The sequence below is a fragment of the Piliocolobus tephrosceles genome, chromosome 14 (genome assembly GCF_002776525.5).
Source record: "Piliocolobus tephrosceles isolate RC106 chromosome 14, ASM277652v3, whole genome shotgun sequence".
In the NCBI taxonomy this organism is placed as follows: Eukaryota; Metazoa; Chordata; class Mammalia; order Primates; family Cercopithecidae; genus Piliocolobus; species Piliocolobus tephrosceles.
Window position 1 is genome coordinate 61,114,684 of NC_045447.1, and position 23,357 is coordinate 61,138,040.

Genomic DNA, 23,357 nt, shown 5'->3' on the forward strand with positions numbered 1-23,357 from the left:
TTAAATTATCAATGACATTTTTCATAGAACTAGAAAAAACTGTTTAAAAATTCATATGGAATCCAAAAAAAGCCTGAATAGTCAAAGCAATCCTAAGCAAAAAGAACAAAGCTAGAGGCATCACGCTACTCAACTTCAAAGTATACTGCAGGGCTACGGTAACCAAAAAACATGGTGCTGGTACAAAAACAGACACATAGACCAGTGAAACAGAATAGAGAACCCAGAAATAAGGCCACATACCTATGACCATCTGATCTTCGATAAACCTGACAAAAACAAGAAATGGGGGAAGGATTCCCTATTTAATAAACGGTGCTGAGATAACTGGCTAGCCATATACAGAAACTGAGTCCCTTCCTTACTCCATATACAAAAATTAACTCAAGATGGATTGAAGACTTAAATGTGAAACCCAAAACTATAAAAACCCTAGAAGACAACCTTGGCATTGCCATTCAGGTCATAGGCATGGGCAAAGGTTTCATGTTGAAGACACCAAAAGCAATTGCAACAGAAGCAAAAACTAGCAAACAGGATCTAATCACAGAGCTTCTGCACAGAAGAAGAAACTATCAGCAGAGGAAACACAGCCTACAGAATGGGAGAAAATTTTTGCAAAGTATACATCTGACAAATGTCTTAACATCCAGCATCTATAAGGAACTTAAATTTACAAAAAAAAAAAAAAAAAAAAAAAAAAACAAGAAAAAATGGGCAAAGACGTGAACAGACACTTTTCAAAAGAAGACATACAGGCATCCAACAATCATATGAAAAAAAGCTCAACATCACTGATTATTAGAGAAATGCAAATCAAAACCACAATGAGATGCCATCTCACACCAGTTAGAATGGCCATTATGAAAAACTCAAAAAACAACAGATACTGGCAAGGTTGTGGAGAAATGAAATGCTTCTGCTCTGTTGGTGGCAGTGTAAATTAGTTCAATCATTGTGGAAGACAGTGTGGCAATTCCTCAAACACCTAAAGACAGAAATATCATTTAACCCAGCAATCCCATCATTGGGTATCCCAAAGGAATATTCATCATTCTATTATAAAGACACATGCACACATATGTTCACTGCAGCACAATTCACAATGACAAAGACATGGAATCAACCTAAATGTCCATCACTGATAGACTAAAGAAAATGTGGTACATACATACCATGGTATACTGTGCAGCCATAAGAAAGAATGAGATCATGTCCTTTGCAAGGACATGGATACAGATGGAGACTATTATCCTTAGCAAACTAATGCAGGAACAGAAAACCACGTACCTCATGTTCTCACTTCTTAAGTGGGAGCCAAATGAGAACACAGGGACACATAGAGAGGAACAAACCACACACTGGGGCCTTTCAGAGAGTGGAGGGTGGGATCAGGGAGAGGATCAGGAAAAATAGCTAATGGGTACCAGGCTTTATACCTGGGTGATGAAATAAGCCCCTATGACACAGTTTACCTGTGTGACAAACCTGCACATGCACCCCTGAACTTAAAAGTTAAAAAAAAAAAATAACAAAGAGAAATATCAAAAAACGATCAAAGGATTTGAATAGGCAATTCATAAATGAATATAAATGATAAACATAATAAAAACAAAATTATATATTTATACCATTTTTCATATTGTATTTTATACTATTGTATATTCACCAATTAAAACAGTCAATGTAAAAACTCTTGGTCATATGTAGTCTTGGCAACATTCTGGGGAAATGGGAACTCTCACACAGTGCTGGTGGGCATATAAAATTGGTAAAACTTTGTTGGAGGGCAATTTGACAACATACAACAAAAATCTAAAATATTCAATGCTTTTGATACTACAATTTCACTTCTAAGAATTGATCCTAAGTACACAGGGGTACACACAAAGACTTAGAAACAAAAATATTCATATCTATTTTGATATAATAGCAAAATATTGTAAAGAACCTAAAACATTAGAGAATTTGTTGAATAAGATACAGTACCTCCTACCAATAGGGTCATTAAAAATGGAATTGTAGAAGACTATTTGGAGACATGGAAAGCTGTTACATACCATTAAGTGAAAAAAGTTACTATCAATATATAGAGTATATTTCATTTTAGGCAAAAGATATATATAATATGTATATTATGTCTAGGAAGAAGGTATTTGAATGAATTATCTCTGAGTTAGGTAACTGTAGATAATTTTCATTGTCTTCCTTCTGCTTCTCTCTAATGCATGGTTCTAAAATGAAGATGTATTGCTCTTATAATAAAAACTCCAATAAAAGTTACTTTTCAAAAAATGTCAATGCTAATGCCCTATAAATGATACTGTGAGAAATATTAGTCTTAGGTCTTAGTGGCCAAAAAAAACATTTAGCAGAAGTCTGCAAAAAGGTTTTGGTGCTACAGGGAGGCCTGAAATGCTGCTGCTCTATAATTGGAGCCCTGTGGGGTACTGCTTGGGTCTAGACCACCAAAAAGCAATGGCATGACCACCAGCCTTGCCCTCCAGAGCAGTCGGCACAGTTTTGGCCTTTCTGCAAAAAGAATAGCTGCAAACAAGGATAAAAAAAATTAGCACCTGTTTTGCCTAGGACAATGAGTCCAGTTAGGTTGCATCCACTCGGCATGACCGAGCCTCTACTGGGCATTTCTATGTCTAAGCCATATGGTCAAGAGTGTGAGAGCAACAAGCACTTGCTAGTCCCAAGTTTTCATTTTTATAGTCATGGAAAAGTGAGGCCCATGTGGGCCTGTGCATGTGTTGCTGAGGCAACATTCCTTTTGGAGAGTTGTAGCAGTGGCTTGAGGTGAAATTAATGCCAGGGTGTTTGATAACTAAAACAGCCAGTTCTGGAATAGTCTCACCTAGTGAGGATCTCAACACTCCAGACTTAATGAAGAAGAATGAGCTCTGATACATGGCTTAAAAAACTCCAACTCTCCCTTCTATCCTTACTGCTGGGAAACAGGAAAATCAGGGTCTATGAGTTACTGTTCCTGTGCCACAGAACCATGAAGTTCTGTAAGACTGTTACAGCCAGCTGACCTCATACATAGAGGAAACATGCAGTGGTATCTCACCACTCACTGGCTACAACAGGGCAGGTGAATGGCTTTCATCCTGTATATATCAACTACCACCAGGCTTGGTAAGAACGTTAAAATGAATTCCAAGGCAGTGCCTGGGCTGAGTGAAAAAGAATGTCATGATTGATTAGGGATGTCTTGGCTGTGGGAGGAGTGATTAACAGTATCTTTGCCATGTATTTCCACCTTGGTCTAGAATATCTGTTATCCTCAAAATAGGGCTTTTTAAAAATTACATTTCTCCCACTATCGATTATTCCTACAGAATATTAGATTAATTCTTCTCATACATTACTTTTAGTATGTCATTCTCCTTTTTAAAAACCCCCTAAAGATTTGTTCCCATTCCCCATGTAGTACATCTACTTCCTTCATTTTATATTCAAGGCTTCCACAATTTGATGTTAATTTCTCAGCAACCCTACACAAAACCTTCTCTCCAGTCTCCCTGGCTTATTTCTCATACCCAGAGCACACACTGTGGTCTGAAAGGGCCACCCTATAGGAGTCAGGGATGGGAGCCTGTCCAGATGGAAGCAACTGGACTAACAGACCAGGATGAGGCACTAGCTGGGGAAGTTTGGGATGGATGGAGGGCATTAGGATTGTTGGGGTGAGGGTCTGAGCCAAATCTGAATGGACAAACTGTGGCTGAGGCTTGTTCATTTTTATGGCCTAGTTTTGATCTCAGTTTAGTTGCCTGTTATCAGTCGTAAAGCAGTGGTGTTTTACAGCTGTTTCTGAGCAGACATCTGATACATATCTCGCACATTTTTCATCTTGGGGCTCATAGAATCTTTCTCACCTTGAGTGCCCATTTCTCTTCGTTTCTGCCTATTTGAATCCCACCTATTCTGTAGTGCTCAGCTCCAAATCATCATAATGAGGCTCTGTCTGTGTCAACCTACTTCTCAGAGTCCTGATACTTGACATCATTGTCTCATTTATCTCCACAATTCCACGTGAATCTCCTAGTTCTATAGTGCTGGCATGACACTGACATTCACCATGCAACTCCATTTGGTTCAGGCAGTTACATTCAGGCACTTTATGAATACTGACTCACTGTCTCATTCAGATGGAGCAGTCTGGATGCGGACTGGGATTTTAAGGTGTCTCTTAACTGCTGGATTTAAATACCAGGCTAACGTAACAAAGCACCATAAACTAGCAATGGATTGTGGCAATATAAAGTACAATAAATTCTTATTGCCCATGGCTAAAATAAAACAAAATGTTATTCCAAAATAAGGGAGAACGAAAGTAAAGCTATCATGTAAAAATATGAACAGGTTAACTTTTCCAGCATGCTACATGGCACCTGAGTGATCCAAAAGAGTTACTGAAGTTGAAAAGAAACAATTGCTGCACACCCTGCTTGTGACCGGCCTATGATGAACAGTTATGAGAGTTTCTCATAGTGATGAGTCTAAACTAAAGAAGTTCACAATGCACATTTCATTTGAAATAAGTTTACTATTTGTAAGCCAGAGGCAATATGCAATTTTGAAACTTCTATTAATTCTGATCAACATGATACAGAAAAGCTCAGTGCCAAACTTGTATAAATCATGGGCAACTTGATTTTAAGAATAAGAATAGGGCTACTTGTTACTTTCCCTGTCTTATTTTTACTCAAGTCAAAAATAGAGAAATCAGATTTTTCCATATGCTGATAAGCTATGAAGATTCTTTGTGAGTTTCAGATGAAAACAAAAATTGAAGGTCATCTTTCTGTGCTCTAATCCTAAAGATAACAGGCCCCTGTGGCCATGTTGATAAGTCATCACCAGTATGACTGGGAACTCACTGGCCTCCTGTTCCTTGCTAGGTAAAATCATATAGAAGCTTTAAATTATGAGCCACAGGAATAATTTTAGCTATTATTGTCAACATTTGGGATCACATAGAGTTAGTATGAAGATTTTCACCACTTTGTAGGCCTTGGCTTTTTGTTTTATTTTAAAGAGGACTTTTAGATCTTAGTTTCACAGCACAAGAGGAAGGTACAGAAACTTCTCATATATTCCCTGTCTCTGCACGTGTATGGGTCTGTTTTTCCCCACTCAGGCCTTTTGAAGGCAGAAGAATTCTTCTCTTCTACCTTGTCCATCTCCAGAGGTCATGTGTGAAGGTTTTTCTGGCCTCTCCATGATTCTGGTGTGGGGGTCCAAGACTTGAACGCCCTCGTACAACTCCTTGCCATCAGAGGGCACTACCCATGTGGGAAATAACTTGGTGAAGGTTTCCAACACTAGATGACAGGGAGGTTGTACTTGGTGAAATTAATTCAGCACTTGCCTTGAGGAGTCTATCTGGGTTGGCTTTAGGCTATATCTACAGAAAGCTGGTCTAAATAGTATAGTCTTCCTTTTGGAGGGTGCTGATATTTGACTTCCTCCTCGAAAGTTGATTATTGCTCTAGTTTAGGTGGGAGGGGATAATGGAGGAGTACTGGGGAATGGTTAGCAAGAGGAGAGGAGATATAGGAGCTGTTCTTTACTGCTGTAGTTCTCTCACAGTTTCAAGAGATGGCATCAACCCAAGAGGATTCAGAAAGGAGCCATACTGGAATCTAGACAAGCCATAGAGTCCAGACTAACAACTGCATTCACCTCATATGGAAAGTCAGCCAAGTTTCCACTGGTGAGTCTGGATTCTGTAGGCAATTTAGTGATTTCCTGTTGGCCACCCCCTACCTGCAAGCAGTCACCCATCCATAAATCCTGTCCAGTCCTGGATTTCTGCCCAATGTTTCCAAGGGTTAGACTCACCAAGGAGAGCAGAATTCCCAGGATCCAGGACCAGCTGTGTTCCCAGAGGAGACGTCAGCACTGAAGGAAGGTTCGGTCCAGTGGCTGCGAGCAAGGCCCTGATGTCTTCCAACTGTGTGGGGACTTGAGGGGGATCTGTGAGAAGGCAGAGGGTGGATCAGGCAGGTTAAAGCACAAGGCTGTGTCAAGGGAAGAGGAAGAGGTGGGTATGCATGTATGTGCACATGTGTGCGTGTATGTAAGATAGACATTACTGTTGTTGCCTTTTAACATCATTTTTCCTATAGAGGAATCCCTATCAAGGTGAGTGTGAATTTCAAACTTAATACAGGTATTTGATGCCTGAAATAATAAGGTCCGTAAGAAGAAGCAGGCATACAAAGTTCAGGGGTTTCTCACTTTAGACTACTGGGTACCTATACATTTGTAGATAAGTTAAACTATATCATAAAGACACTTTTTTTAAAAAGCGAATTGCCAAGTTCTGTGCTAAATATATTTCAGTCCATTTTTCATTTAGCCCTAGTAACAGTCTTTAGAGTGAGGCACTTTGTTATTGTCTGCACAGATAAAGAAACACCACAGAAATTTCTTATTTAAAAGGACCTTTTTTCTATGAAGCAAAAGATGAAGTTGTGAAGTCGGTAAGTTAATTTGCTTTGTGGTTTGGATTTTAATGCCTAAGTAGGACCTAGATAAAGCAGGGAGGAGAATGTTGCTATGCGATGCTTCAACACTCAGAATCTTACAAGAAATCAGCGCTGAGGTTATCAGAGGTCCCAGTTAATCAATGCTAAAAGTGACTAAAATGGGAAATATATACTGGCTTATCATTTCTGCTGGACAAATAAAGAGGCAAGCACCCGCTGAACTTAGCGGTGGGATGATCCCAGATTCTCTTGGAAAAGCAGCAGATCCCTTTGCCCCTCTTCCTGCATCTCCTGAAGAACTGCAATTTACACTCCCAAGGCCAGCTCCCACCTTTTTCTCCAGAGCGCTTGTTGGAATGGAAGCAGCAGCCCAGGAGTACTGCTCTTGAAATGGATGGTCATTTCAACAGCATTCTGCAAGGGGCCTACTATGTGCCTGGCACCTTGTAAGGCACTTGTTAGGGCTGGTGAATTAATAAGACATGATGGTGCCTGAGTCTACTTGAAAAACATACCTTCAGTCTTTCTGCCTTTGACTGACAAAGACCATTCTATAGAAAAAACAATGAACTTGAGATTACATATATATATATATATGTAATATAGTTTAGAAAGAACCCTTTTCATATGGCATAGAGAAAAACATCATGCCTTGGTTCAGGAACCCTCAGTTTGAGCCATGGCTCTGTCATTCACTAATTAGGTCATTTAAATCCTCAGAGCCTTCGTTTTCTCATCTACAAAATGAAGTTTCTTTCCAAGATCTCTGTCTACTCTGGAATACCATGATTTTAGGAATTGATGGTGGCAGTTTACTCAAAGTGTCTTTCTCTCCTCCTCAATATTTCTTCTTGAAACTCATGAAACCTTTGCTTATTCACTAAGAGCAAAAAGGGGGGGCTACTTTCCATCTTCAAAACAATCAACTCTTTTTGGACCAGATGTTGGCCCCTCCTAATGCCCTTACAGCTTTGACAGTAATTTTCCTCTCCAGTGCATGTCCATTTGCTCTTCCCAGGAAAACGGTAAATTCTCCAGGGGTAGAGGCCACCACTTATATTTCTCCTAAAACTTTACCAGTGTCCAGGTGACATGGAACTTAATGTCAACAACATTAAATGGCAACACTTAATGAATATCTGTCCAATGGACTATTTGAATACACGGATGAAAGTCTGCCTTACTACACTTCAGGTCCTCGTGGTACAGGTTAAGTCACAGAACTTGGGGTGAAATCTCAGCTTCATCCACAAAATTCCCCCTTTAAAAATTAAGCTACATTTTTGCGGATTAAAAGAGACATTGCTTTGATGTTCATAAAGTACCTATTAAAAGCTAACAAACTTTCATTAATAAACCAATAACTGTGATCAAGAAAAGCCTTAAACTTAAGAGTCTTGACAGTGATTTTTTTTCACCATTAAGTACGACGAAAACGGGGAAGACGTTTTGCTCTTGGAACACCATGTTCACTGTTGTACTGTGTTACAGTTGGAAAGCAGTAAGCAGCACCATGCTCACTGTTGTACTGTGTTACAGTTGGAAAGCAGTAAGCACCTGCCTACAGAACATGCACACTTCACTGGCAAAGCCACAGGAGCAGCCATACATCTTAGACTTTCATCTCTGTTAGCAGAGGCAACAAGGAAGGATTATTAGGGAGAAAAATCTTACTGGTAAGCACCATAACTCAGTGTGGGGCAATATTCCCTGGGCTCTGGGCTCCAGACTAGCAGCTCAGTTGGATGAAACCCAGTGCAAAACAAATGACATCTTTCTCTGAGCCAATTTTCTGTGGCTTCCTAAGATGGCTGGAGGTTTATGCAGCCACCAGTGAGATGAAAACCCGTTTGGGCCTCTCTGAAATCTGAGTGGGCAGGGTCTAGAAGGATCTATGGGTTGGTATATCTTCAACTCTGGGTATGAAAACAGAAGTGTAAAGTTTAAATATTTTTCCCTGAGGAAGCTTATAATGTATGTGTATGCATGTATATGTGGCATTAATTGTTATTTCTTACATCTTTCCTTTTTTTCCTTAGAATGACAGCTTTCTGTAGGTGAGAAAGAACATAATTAGAGCATAAGTGCTCTAATAATTGCTCTGTTTTTTGAGAAAGCCAAAAATAAGTTTTTCATTTTTTTTTAACTTTATCTCCCTAGCACCCAGACTCAGTGGGGAAGAACAGCAGGGTATCCCTAGTCCAGGGGGCAAAAATGGTTCTAGCTTGCAACATGGCTGAGTCCAGAACTGGGCAATAATCAGATTGTGGATGGTGTCCCAGCAATTGTTATTTTCAAGCACCCATTCTATACCAGGAGCCATGCCAGACTCTTTAATCAGGGGTTCTTATGTTTAGGGGTGCATGTGGAGACTTTAGGTGGACCAGACCATAGGCTTCCTGGAATTATATGAAACATTTTACATGTATGAATTTTTCTCGAAGGAGGAATCCATAGTTTTTATCTGATTCTCAAAGAAGTCCTTAATGCAGGAAGAGTTAAGGATAATTGTTTTAATTCGGTTATCTCTGTTTGAGATACCTGTTCTCCCCTTGCAGTCCTCGTGTCTGGAGTCTCCACATAGAGACCAGTATCTAAGGCTTAGCAGAGTGAAGTAACTTGCCCAGTGCCAGACTGTTAGTAAATGGTAGAGCCAGGGTTCAAGCTTTTGTTTGGGCTCAAAGTCTGTGTTCTATCGAAAGGCCCTACATTGGGAAGAAGCCATGGGATACCGATTTTACCTTTTATGTCCTTAATTGGATTAGGGCACAAAGGAGGTAGAGGGTAGGTTCGATAGTCACCCCCAACAGGGTGCAGCAGAGGCAACCAGCTTTGAAGTGTTTACCTAGGATCAGCAGCTGGGTGCTCTCAGTCAGCTCTCCATGAAGATTGGCTGCCCTGCAGGAGTACAGGCCCTGATCCGAGGACGACACGTTTGTGAGCAGCAAGGAGCCTTCATGCAGATGGTGGGGGGAGCTCAGTTTGCTTTTATTCCTGAACCAAGTGACTTCAGCTTCAGGCACTCCTAGGAAGAAGAAAAAAAAAAAAAAAAAAAAAAACAAACAACTCATCAGTCAAACACATTCAGATGAGCCCAGAGGCATTTCTAGCTTCTCGAATCCCCCTTCCCTGGGGCTGCTCTACAGCGCCATCTTCCACCATGCTTTGGCCAAACTAAATAATGCCCAGAGCCTGCCTGGTAGGATAAGGATATAGACTTCAGGGTGACCAAAGAATGAGAATAAATGCTGATACAAGATAAAAATATCAGTTGTCTCCGTATCTTTTGCCTTTTAAACCTACAGTGATGAAGCAGGAAGAGGGAGGCCAGGAAACAGGCAACTGGCCGGGGGGGGGGGGGGGGTTTGCCAAGGTGGAAGGAGAGTACCCAAATTCTTTGGAGAAAATGTATTTGAAAAACATGAGAACCAAACGTATACACCAGTGAAAATGAAACTACATGAAATGAACATAATGTTGCATGAGAGATGCCAGACACAAGAGAACATACTGTATAATTTCCTTTCCCTAAGTAAAAAACCAAAACCTGGTAACATTAATCTACACTGTTAGTCAGTCAATGGAATGAATGGGGAGGGGCTGTGACTGCGAAATGGGACAAGGGGCTTGGCCACTGGCGATGCTCTGTGTCTTGACCTGAGGCTGGTCTGGTGGGGAGTGTTCACTTGGTACCTTTATGATACGTGTACTTTTCTGTATAGATATATTTTAATAAAAAGTGAAAAGCTATACGACATTAAAATATATGTATGAACTAGATGAATGGAAGCTGCTAGATTGTTACTGGAGTTCATACTCTATGTAGTAGTTTTGGAAGCCTACATATCTTCTCAGAGCAAGAGAACATGAAATGGTAGTATCAGTAGAACCACAGGAAAAGGACAAAAGGAAAGTGCTCAACTCTTTCCACAATCCAAGTTTATTTTCTGCGAGAGAGATGGAGACGTCATCTGCTGACTTGGGATGAGTTCTGTCTTTGGAAGCCAGGCTCTGTGCTCTAAGGGAGTCCGTGAATTCCTCAGGAAGTTTCCTTATGGTTGACATGCTGGAAAACAGGCCCTGGGAGTTTAGGATGAGCCTTCCTACATGCTGTTTTAGGAGGATCCTATAGGAAGTCAGGCTCTGAGTGTGTTGAGAGACTGAAAGTGTGTACCACAGATTCACAGGTCTCTAGGGAGCGGAAAGCACACCTCAGCCTGCTGACCCAGCTCACACAGTTTACTTATAGAACTTACTGGCATGTATCCAGGGCATGCTTAAAGTGTAAAGTCCTGGCGGGGCATGGTGGCTCATGCCTGTAATCCCAGCACTTTGGGAGACTGAGGCAGATGGATCACAAGATCAGGAGTTTGAGACCAGCCTGACCAACATGGTGAAATCCCATCTCTACTAAAAATACAAAAATTAGCTGGGTGTGGTGGTGGGCACCTGTAATCCCAGCTACATAGGAGGCTGAGGCAGGAGAATCACTTGAACTTGGGAGGCAGAGGTTGCAGTGAGCCGAGATCACATCACTGCACTCCAGTCTGGGGGATAGAGCAAGACTCTGTCTCAGGAACAAAAAAAAAAAAGAAGTATCAAGTCCTAGGAAATGGGGTCAAAGCCAGAAATGGCCAAGGAGCCAGACCTTAGTCTAGTGATCTAGTGTTTTCCCTGAGCTGGGGCTCATTTTTGCCTTTGGGGTAAGGGCAATTTGCCCTTAATGGCTAGCCTTCTGTTGAGGATGCAGAGTCTTCAAGGAGTTGCCTGTGTATTTGTTACTTGTCCTTGAAATTGGCTAGAGAAAGAGAGGCAGGGCTACGAAAGCAGGTGGAGACTTGGATACCACAGCCTTGTCACATCAGAGAGAGGCACACATGAATCTGGCTCTAGCAGTAGGATACTTGATGCTCAAGTGCATAAGAGGGGCCAGGTTGGCATCATCTCTAAAGATACCTGGAGAAAAGACACAGGTGAGGGGTGGAACAGCTGATTTTTCATTATAGCACCACTAGGGAGAGCAAGAGCATCGTGATGCCTGTCCATGCCAGCTTGGACTTTGGGCCCTGAGCTTAGTTTTTTCCCATTAAAAAAAAAAAAAAAAAAAAAAAAAGATCCACAGCATTCGGGAGAAAGCCTCAGAAGTAAGTTAAAGAAAAGCACTTTTAGTTATTTTTCTCCTGAAAGAACAAGGAAAAATGAGGTCCTGCAAACAATTTTATTTTATTTTGTTTTTTTATTGAGATAGAGTCTTGCTCTGTCACCTAGGCTGGAGTACAGTGGCATGATCTTGGCTCACTGCGGCCTCCGCCTCCTGGGTTCCAGCGATTCTCCTGCCTCAGCCTCCGGAGTTAGCTGGAATTACAGGTGTGCACCATCACACCTGGCTAATTTTTATATTTTTAGTGGAGACACGGTTTCGCCATGTTGGCCAGGCTGGTCTCGAACTCCTAACCTCAGATGATCCACCTGCCTTGGCCTCCAAAAGTGCTGGGATTACAGGCACGAGCCACCATGCCAGCCCTGCAAACCATTTTCTACCAATATTCATCCTCTTTCCCTCACATTGCTCCATGCAGCACTTACTGCCTGCATCTTCCTTTGAGGAGGGCTGTGGGCAGCAAACACAGAGCCTCAGGGGGAGAGAAAATGAGAGTGAGCGTGACAGAGGGGAGGAGGGAGGGTGGAACAGAGGGAGAAGGGAGAGAACCCAGGGATGGAGAGAGACCTGGGAGCTATTTCTCACTCCCCCAGGAATTGCTTGCAAGCTTCTTCCATTCCCTTTATGTTGTCTGTCTCATGCCGCTCTAAAATGGTGCTTGTTTGAGAGGACAGGACTGGATATAAACCAAAAGGGCGGAATTCCTCTGGTGACAGTAGGGGACTTCATGGGAGAAGTGGAAATGTTCAGAAGAGCAGGGTGGAGGAAGAAAACTCCAGTTTCTGTAAACCTGGAACTGTGGACATGACAAGTGGTCCCAAGGGAAGAGAAATTAAGTGGGAATCATTCTTTAATCTACTGGCAAACCTCTCTCAGATTCATTCACGCACAGATCTGCATTATGAGTTTGCCGATGTAGGTACTGTTGCTGGTGCCACATTTTGAGGACTTCCTGCCTCGAATTGTGGGCCTTAGGCAGAGAATGATATTACAAAGACACCTTGGAGTGACAGCCAGTCCTTCCATAACTGGCTCTGACATTACACATGTAGAATGAGGAAAGAGAAAACAATAATTGAGGTGTTATAAGGTTTTTTTTTTTCTTTTTCTCTCAAGAGATGACAATGATGCTTTAGAAAACTTCACCAGCCCTTGAATGTTCCACACAGTCCCTTGAAAAGGTAGTGATACAAATGCTTAATACTGATGTTCAGAATACCTCAACATTGGAGGTATTGCAATGAGCCATGCAAACGTATCCTGAGTGTGTTAAAGGGAGAAATAACATTGACTGAACATGTGCTGTAAGCCAAACATTTTATAAACACAATCACTTATTTTTCACAATGATCCTGTGAAGCAGGTACTATTTAATAACTCCATTTTATGAGAAAAAGGGTCTCATAGAGATTAAGAAATTTGCCTAAGGTCACATTTGTTTGGATGCCTGAAGGATTACATGGGGGCAGAGTTCCTGTTCCCCCGAATTCCCTACCCTATAGCCAATCAGTAACCCACCAGTGCTAGGGTAGGGATTCAAACTGAGATACCTTTAGTGCCAACAGTCCTCATCTTAACGAGTGTACACTGCCTGCCATTATACTAGCCTGACTCTTGAGAGAAAATCTGAACTGCTGCTTTAGTATTTCTGAACTGTCAAATGCTTAATTCCTTTCTACTTTCAGAATTAATGCTTCTGCTGTGTTTGTAAAACCAAGGTGTTGTCAGGAGAGAGGTTCCAGAATCCATGTGTTCTGGCTTTGTTAGCTCTTTCTTGTTGAGAAGCTTGGTCAGGTTGTGGGAGATGATCTTTTCTAGCCTGCTGTGGTGTGACAGCAAATGCCACAAAAAGAAACACCTGAAAATGACAGAAAATATGCTCTACCACAAAACAAAATCCAAGAGCTATGTTGTTGTGGACCAGCTACTTGGATAGGCTCCACATGCTAACCTCCCTGGTTTTATTTGTATCTTAAACCTGGGGCGGAAAAGAACCCATGTTTACATTTTCCCCTGTGGTGTATCTTTTCAACAGTACCATGCTCTCCCTGCTGCTTGAAAGGATCAGTAAAAGAACTTAGACATAATGGGTGGTAACTAGATATGATTACAAGGTTCAGTGCCTTTGATGTCCACGGAGCTGCCAGGTAGGGTGATGCTGTAATATTCTTTTTAAAAAAATCCCAGACAGGGTATTCTTGTTAATTGGATCTCTTACTATATTTGGAAGGCTGCCTGCACCATGGCGGTGTGTCGGCGTCTCAAGGTGGGGTGTCCACTCAAAGGTACACCTTTACATGGGAAATTCTAGAAGCTTCCTAGGAGGTGTGGAGGTAGAGTGGTTTAGGGAAAGAAAAGAGAAAGGATAGAGTAACTCAACTGTCAGCCTTGTCAATTATTCTAAAGAATCATGGCAGTCTGGAAAGAAGGTTTCCAGCCTTCTACTTTTCTCCATACTGACTGTGGCAGACTATGATAGCTATTCACAAAACCAGTTTCCCTCTTTTTCCTGAGTACCCAGTGAGTCCACCTTCCCCAGAATCCTTTGTAGTTGCACGTGGCCATGTGACTAAAGGAATGTGAAAAGTCTTAATGTGTGCTCCTTCCAGGTGTCGCCCTTGAAAGCCTTCTCAACCATCCCCCATATTCTGTTTTCCCCTCTCCTGGTTGATAGGATAGAGGTAACCCCTAGGGAGGCCTTGGAAGACATGCGTTTCAGATGACAGAGCAACCAGCATCCTGTGACCCCGAATGACACTGTGGGGGCAGATCCTCTCCAGATGACCAGGTGTACTCTTTGGGCACTTAGCTAAGCAAAAATAAAACTTCTATTGTGTTTGAGTCATTATACATTTGGGCATCTACTTGATACCAGAGTCGAATCTATCCTAATACACCACCCATCACTGACTCTTGAACTATCTGTGCATCCCTAGTCCTGCTGATTTTATCTCCTAAGTTAAGTTCTTCAAATGCCTCCTTTGTTTTTAGGAGAAAAACCTAAACTGTACCATAATCTATGAGAACATGTAAGATCTAGCCCCTGCCTACCCACACCTCCTCAGCCTCATATGCTACTTTCTTCTTTGCTCTTGACATTATAGCCACACCACCAGCCAGGTTTTAATTCTTTAAATGCAGCATGCTCTTTCTACCTCAGGCCCTTTGCACATTCTGTTCCTATTTACTGAAACACTCCTTCTTCCCCTGATCCTTTATCACCGACTCAGTTTTCTGAGCTCTTCAGAGAATGAATAGAGAACAAGCATGGGAGTAATACAGTCAATTAGGTCACTTTTCAAGAAAAAACCTATCATACTCATTGCCTAATGCTGTTGATGCTTCAGGACTGGGAAGGATGTGTGAGGCTGTACTTTATAAGCTGAAAGCACATGTATGCAAAAAGTTGTTTAATGAAAAATTGCTAACAATTCAAACATCTGAGTCAGTCTAGGTAAATTACATAATATTCTTAACATAGGCTATTATATAGCCATTAAAATTATGCTTATGATACAGACAAATGTTTATTACTGAGAGGAAATAAAGCAGGATAAAAGGGAATGATTAAGGAAATATAATAAAATGTCAGCTGTGGTTGAGTTTGGAGAGAACGACTTTGAACCAGCTGTTTTCTTTCCTTTTTGGCCTCCTGAATTTTTCTGTGCTTTCTAAAATTTCTTTAGTACTTTAATATTTTACAATAAGAAAACAACAACTGTATCTGAATATCACATTGTATTATCATTACATATTTTATAACTTTTCTCCTTCCCAGACTGTGAGCTTCCTGAAAATTGTATCTTGTTTATCTGTGGCTCCTTGGATTAGGAGAAATCTGATCTAAGCTGGATTAAATATTCCATAAAAAACTGCCAAATGAATAACATGAATGAATTTGACATAAAATACTTCTTTAAGGAGGCCCTTATGGAGTCCCACTTCCCTGTCTATTACCGAAGTCTGGGTTGCAAATTCTCAAGCTAGAGTATTAGCTACTGGCAGTGTTATTGGTGCTCAGAGAATCCCACTTAACCAATCAGGAGGTCACTAAGCTGCCTGACTACGAATGGGATAGAGATGTCCAAGAGTAAGGAAAGAGCCCTAAGAGCCACTTATAGCAGCAAAGTAAAAGTAGTCCTCTGCCATTTGGCATTTAGCATTATAGCTGTCAGTATTTTAACTGGAGACTAAGCCCACAGATGATTTCCTTGTCCAGCTAATTCAATGTGTAATTAAAAGCAGGCTCTTTCCCACCTACTTTGAATGAGTATCTTGTTTAACAAAAGGAATAATGACAAATACACAAATATTTATTTTAGTTAATCAGCATTAATACAGATGGTTTTATGGGTAAAAACAAAAATAAAGACTGCAATGCCACAGCCAGGGAAAACTAGGTATAACAGCCTAGGTTCTCACTGTAAGGTTATGAAGTGAGCCTCTGGATGAAGTCCCGGAGAGAGGGCCCCAGGCGACACGGAAGAGTGACCAAAGCTTGTTTTAATGTCGTAGGCTCCCCAGTGTAAATACTTCCTCAACCAGATTCTGGTTCTCTCAATCTCCTTTAAATGCCCATTTCCTTGTTTTGCTGCCCTTTCCTCCCCAATTTTTTTTTTTCTTTTTTGAGACAGAGTCTTGCTCTATTGCCCAGGCTGGAGTGCAATGGTTCGATCTCGGCTCACTGCAAACTCTGCTTCTAGGTTCAAGTGACTCTCATGCCTCAGCCTCCTGAGCAGCTGGGACTACAGGCACTTGCCACCACGCCTGGCTAATTTTTGTATTTTTCGTAGAGATGGGGATTTCACCATGTTGGCCAGGATGGTCTCGAACTCCTGACCTCAGGTGATCCACCCACCTCGGCCCCCCAAAGTGCTGTGATTATATGTGTGAGTCCCCGCACCTGGCCCCTCCCTTATTCTTTTACTCCTACCAGTTCCACCTCTCAAGAAGATACACAACGTGGTCCATCATATCACCAGTGTTTCCTCACCAAAGCATGTGTCCATAGTGATCGGGTGTGTGTTGGGGGGTGACGGTTCTGCAGAAAGGGCCCTACTGGCACCACCATTAATCCCTGCAGAGAAAGCTCATTCATGCCAATCCCTGTCAGGGGTTTTGTCTTACTACCTATCTAGGAGTACAGGGACTGAATGGACTTGGTTCTAGATTTCACTGATGAGGCTGGAAGGGAAGCATCACAAAGGCCATGAGACACTTTACAAAGGCGAAGCTAATGCACATTTACAGAGATAGATTTATATTTCAGATATCCTAATTTTTTTTTGAGATAGGGTTCTCGCTCTGTCACCCAGGCTGGAGTGCTGTGGCATGCCTATGGCTCACTGCAGCCTTGACCTCTGGGCTCAAACGATCCTCCCATCTCAGCCTCCCTAGTAGCTGAGACTACAGGCATGCACCATCACACCTGGCTAATTTTTGTATTTTTTGTAGAGACAAGGTTTTGCCATGTTGCCTAGGCTGGTCTTCAACTCCAGGGCTCAAGTGATCTGCCCACCTCAGCTTCCCAAAGTGCTGGGATTACAGGTGTGAGTCACCAGGTCTGGCCATATTTCAGATATCCTAAAGCTATCAGAATATTTCAGAGAAAATCAGACTTGGCTATTATTTGGAAACAGTAAGTCCTAGGTTAAGATATTCCTCCTACTTACTCTAAAATGGGGTTTCTGGTCTTATAAGTAGCAAAGTGAGGTAAATCTTCAGATGATGAAGATCTAAGATGAAGAAACCACCAAAGCATGGGGTGCCACTGCCTGTGTACTCTGCACATAGGGTATGATCGGGGAACCTGGGTTTGGCGTGGCCATGCCACTGTGTGGTATATCTGATGAGGACAGCAATCAGAAAACTAGCTGTCCAATGGCACAAGAACCATTCATTTCTTCATCTCGTTGTGGCAGTGAAACCCCTAGGGTACACATCACAAATGAGTGGTCTACAGAAAGGGAAAAATAGTAGCTGGACCTCATTCTGCTATATGTAGGTGTTTTCTGTCTTTTAATTGAAGGTAAATATTTTTATACACAGCATATTACCACCCCCTATTGTCTACTACTCTTTGCTTCCCTGTGCCTTCCTGGTCCCCGTTGGCCTCTGAGTTTGCAAGGCCCACCTGAAGGCAATGCCTTTATCAGAACTCCACTGGCTATCTTCTTTAATAACTCCTGCCAACTTCTGATTCGAGCAAGCTCCAGGCTGCTATTGGTCTTACCTCTTGCCATCTTTCTCACATCCATCCAGTCCTTACCTTCCCATCCCCACTGCCCTGAGTTCAGGCTTCCATGACCTCTCCTCCAAACAACAGTGATGGGTCTTACCTGGCCTTTCTGTCCTAGGATTTCCCTTTTTCAATCCATTCCCTTCAATGCTTTGCTTTTGGAAGCATGGCTCTTTAACGTCACTTCCCACCTGCATTTCTGCACTCTGGGCTCCACCCAGACTAAAGCTCACACTGTTCTCTCGACAGCCTAGAGGATTTTCTACTTCCATGAATTTATCACTCTCCTGTGTCCACTTGGAACTCCTTGCCCCCATCTTTGCATGTTCACATTCTATCTGTATGGAAGGCTAAGATTAAAGAAAAACATACACATAAAAAGATCAATTTTACCTACCTGTCCCAGTCAGAATTAATCTTTCCTCCTCTAAATTTCTGCAGCGCTTTCTACTTTCAGAGGGACTGAGGTTCATGCTTTGGCTTTCCTACTAGCACTATATCCCTGAGAGTAAAATTTGTGTCTAATATGTCTTTGTATCCCCAACCTAGTACAGGGCTCCATTAACACGTGAACAAATACATACATGAACTTCTCACCTGCAACCTGGCAGTTAATTGTCACATTCACTCCCTGCACTGTTTTGATGGTGCTTCCTATATCGACTGTGACTGCAGGCTTCTCCGTGTTGATCACGGTCATTCGTGACGTTTTCACTAGTGGCTTTCCTGAAGATAAGAAAGAATATGAGATGTTACTCAGTGGTGACCGGAAATTGGGGCATTCCTTTGAAATGTGGGCTAACCACCAATGCATGGCTGGTCTATCCAGACTTTAGCAAATAACTATGTTTTCTCTTGAAAAATTGTAAGTGCACAGTATAAAAGCATCTACCTATCTACCTACCTACCTACCTACCTACCTACCTTCCTACCAACCATAGTGTTGTCAGTAAAAGATCAAGGATTGAAGAGTTTGAAGACAGAGAATGTTACACAAATTGAGATGATTTATGCATTCTAATCATTAAATTAACAAATAACCTTCGACATCATGTTTTACAGGGCCTTTTTTTAAAATTAATTTTTTAAACTTTAAGATAATTGTAGATTCACATGCAATTATAAGAAGTAATAGAGAGCGCTGGGTGCAGTGGCTCATGCCTGTAGTCCCAGCACTTTGGGAGGCTGAGACGGGTGGATTACTTGAGGCCAGGAGTTTGAGACTAGCTTGGCCAACATGGTGAAACTCCATCTCTACTAAAAATACAAAAATTAACCAGGTATGGTGGCATGCAACTGTAATCCCAGCTACTCAGGAGGCTGAGGCATGAGAATCGCTTGAACATGGGAGGTAGAAGTTGTAATGAGCCGAGATCACACCACTGCACTCCAGCCTGGGTGACAGGGTGAGACTCTGTCTCAAAAAAGAAATGATACAGAAGACAAATACTGCATTATCTCACTTATATGTAGAATCTAAAGAAGTTGATCTCATAGAAGTAGAGACTAGCATAGTGGTTACCAGAGACTGGGGAAGGGAGTCGGGAGAGGAAGACAGGGAGACATTGGTCAAGAGGCACAAAATTATAGTTACATAGGAGGAATAAGTTCTGGTATTATATTACACAGTAGGGTGACTATGTGTATATTTCAAAATGTCTAGGAGAAAGGATTTTGAATGTCCTGACCACAAAGAAATGATAAATGTAAGAAGTGATGGATATGCTAAATACCCTGATTTGATTTTTATACAATGTATACATGTATCCAAAAAAATCAGACTGTTCCCCATAAATATGTACAATTATTATGTGTCAACAAAAAAATTTTGAAAAGCATGATCCATAAAAAGAAAAGTTTGTCTTTCTGTGCCTGGCTTATTTCACTTAACATAATAACCTCCAGGTTCATCCATGTTGCTGCAAATAACAGGATTTCTTTTTTTTTTTCTCTCTCTTTTTTTTTTTTGAGACAGGGTTGGTCTTGCTTTGGCATCCAGGCTAGAGAGCAGTGGTGTGATCTTGGCTCACTGCAGCCTCTGCCTCCCAAGTTCAAGTGATCCTTCCACCTCAGCCTCCTGGGTAGCTGAAAGTACAGGTGTATGCCATCACACCTGGATAGATTTTTTTTTTTTTTTTTGTAGATACAGGGTTTCCCAATGTTGCCCAGGCTAGTTTCAAACTCCTGGGCTCAAGCGATCTACCCACCTCAGTCTTTCGAAGTGCTGGGATTATAGGCGTAAGCCACCACACCTGGCCTCATTCTTTTTTTTATGGTGGAAAAGTATTCCACTGAACATATATGCCACATTTCCTTTATCTATTCATCTGTTCATGGACACTTAAGCTGATTCTATATCTTAGATATTGTGAATAGTGCTGAAGTAAATATTTGCGTGCAGATATCGCTTTGATTACTGTTTTCATTTCCTTTGCATATATACCCAGGAGTAGGATTGCTGGATCATATGGTAGTTCTAGTTTTAATTTTTTGAGGAACATCTACGCTGTTTTCTATAATGGCTATATTAATTTACATTCCCATTAACAATGTATGAGAATTCCCTCTTCTCCACATCTGTACCAGTATTTGCTTTTTTTTTTTTTGGTCTTTTTGATAGTATCCATTCTAATAGAGGTAAGGTGATACCTCATTTTGGTTTTGGTTTACATTTCTCTGAAGATTAGTGATGTTGAGTATTTTTCATATGCCTGTTCGCCATCTGTATGTCTTCTTTTGAGAAATGTCTATTCAGGTCTTTTGCCCTTATTAATTAACTAATTAAGTTCAGGGGCACACGTGCAGGGTTGTCACATAGGTAACCTTGTGTCATGGGGGTTTGTTGTACAGATTATTTCATCAGTCAGGTATTAAACCTAGTACTCAATAGTTATTTTTTCCTGATCCTCTCCCTCCTCCTGCCCTCCACCAGGCCCCAGCATCTGTTGCTTTTCTCTGTGTGTCCATGTGTTCTCATCATTTAGCTCCCAGTTATAGGTGACAACATGCAGTATTTGGTTTTCTGTTCCTGCATTAGTTTGCTAAGGATAATGGCCTCCAGCTCCATCCATGTTCCTACAAAGAAAATTTGATCTTGTTCTTTTTTATCTTTTGTCCATTTTTGAAAATTAATTTTTTGTTGTTGTTGAGTTGTTGGAGTTCCTTATATATTCTGAATATTAATCTCTTGCCAGATAAAGAGGTTGCAAATATTTTATCTCATTCTGTAGACTGTCTTTTTAGTCTGTTGATTGTTTTCTTTGCTGTGCAGAAGCTTTTCAATTTGATGTAACCAACAAGGACACAACAACCAAAAGGAAGCTACAGGGTAAGATCCCTGAAGAACAGGTATATACAAATTCTTAACAATATACTAGCAAACCAAATTCAACAGCACATTAAAAAGGCTGTTCACCATGATTAAGTTTCATCCTACAGATGCAAGGATGATTCAACATATGCAAATCAATAAATGTGATATATCACATGAACAGAATGAAGGACAAAAACTATATGCTCAACATCACTAATCTTCAGGGAAATCCAAACCGAAACCACAATGAGGTATCATCTCACCCCAATTAGAATGGCTACTATAAGAAAATAGATGTAGAAAAAGCATTTGACAAAATTCAACATCCATTCATGATAAAAACTCATAACAAATTAGGTTTAGAAGGCTTCAGGACTATAAAGGCAATATATGACAAATCCACAGCTAATATAATACTGAATGGGGAATAACTGAAAGTTTTTCCTCTAAGATCTGGAACCAGACAAGAATATCCATGTTCACCACTTTTCTTCAACATAGTACTGCAAGTCCTAACCAAAGCAATTAAGAGAACCATATAAAGAGCATCCACATTGGAAAGGAAGAATTTAAACTATCCTTGTTTGCAGATGGCATGATCTCACATACAGAAAACCCTACAACTTTACTAAAAGATTGTTAGAACAAACAAATTCAGTAAAGTTGCAGGATTCAAAATCAACAAACAAAAATCTGTAGTGTTTTTATGTACTAATAGTAAACTAACCATCTGAAAATAATCAAGGAAACAATCCCATTTATAATAGCTACAAAAAACCCCTTAGGAATAAATTTAACCAAGTAGGTGAAATGTCTACACTGAAAACTATAAAACATTGATGAAAGAAATTGAAAAGGACACAAATAAATGTAAAATTATCCCGTGCTTATGGATTGGAAGGATTAATATTGTTCAAATGTCCATACTGTACAAAGCAATTTACAGATTCAGTGAAATCCCTGTGAAAATACCAATGACACTCTTCACAAAAATAGAAAGAACAATCTTAAAATTTGTATGTAACCTTAAAATACCCCAAATAGCCAAAGAAACCTTGAGCAAAAAGTACAAAGTTGGGGGCCAGGCGTGGTGGCTCACACCTGTAATCCCAGCACTTTGGAATGCTAAGGCAGTGGATCATGTGGTCAAGAGATTGAGACCATCGTGGCCAACATGGTGAAACTCCATCTCTACAAAAAACACAAAAATTAGCTGGGCGTGGTGACACAGCCTGTAGTCCCAGCTACTCGGGAGGCTGAGGCAGGAGAATCACTTGAACCCAAGAGGCAGAGGTTGCAGTAAGCTGAGATTGTGCCACTGCACTCCAGCCTGGCACCAGAGTGAGACTCCATCTCAAAATGATAATAATAACAATAATAATAATAAAAAGAATACATAGCTGGAAGCATCACACTCACTACCTAATTTTAAAATATACTATAAAGCTACAGTAACCAACACAGCATGGTATTGCCATAAAAATAGACACATAAACCCACAGAACAGAATAGAGAACACAGAAATAAATCCACATACTTACAGCCAACTCATTTTCAACAAAACTGCCAAGAACACAGAATATAGAAAGGACAGTCTCCTCAATAAATGGTGCTGGGAAAACTGAAGCTAGACCCCTACTTTTTACCACATAAAAATTAAAAATGGATCAAAGATTTAAATGTAAGACTCAAAATGATAAAACTACTAGGAAAAAACATAGAGGAAACACTTCATGACATTAGTCTGGACAGCAATATTTTGGAAAAGATCCCAAAAACATAGGCAACAAAAGCAAAAATAGGATTATGCTTTTGATATCAAGTTTAAGAACTCTTTACTTGGATCTAGATGCTGATGATTTTTCCTACTTTTTTCTAAATGTTTTATAGTTTTACATTTTATGTTTAAGTCTGTGATACATTTTGAGTTAATTTTTAGGTAAGATGTGAGAGGTCACATTGAGATAGGAGGTCAAAGCCCATTTAGTTTTTGACTATGGATGTCTAATTGCTCTCTCACCGCTTCTTGAATAGGTTATCTTTCCTACATTGAATTGCGTTTGCACTTTTGTCAAAATTAGTTGGACACAGTTGTGTAGATCTGTTTCTGAGTTCTCTGTTCTCTATTCTGTTCCA

The 23,357-nt window shown here is 40.8% G+C and overlaps 1 protein-coding gene across 1 annotated transcript in view; it reads right to left on the minus strand.

Moving 5' to 3' along the window:
- The window catches only part of ADAMTSL1 (ADAMTS like 1), a 437,416-nt gene that overhangs the window by 63,791 nt on the left and 350,268 nt on the right, over window positions 1-23,357 (minus strand). The window contains exons 21-23 of the mRNA XM_023190023.3: window positions 18,506-18,634; window positions 9,355-9,534; window positions 5,860-5,994 (exon numbers count right to left, since the gene is read on the minus strand). Of these exons, the coding sequence (XP_023045791.2) occupies window positions 5,860-5,994; window positions 9,355-9,534; window positions 18,506-18,634 (444 nt within the window). The remainder of the gene's footprint in view (window positions 1-5,859; window positions 5,995-9,354; window positions 9,535-18,505; window positions 18,635-23,357) is intronic.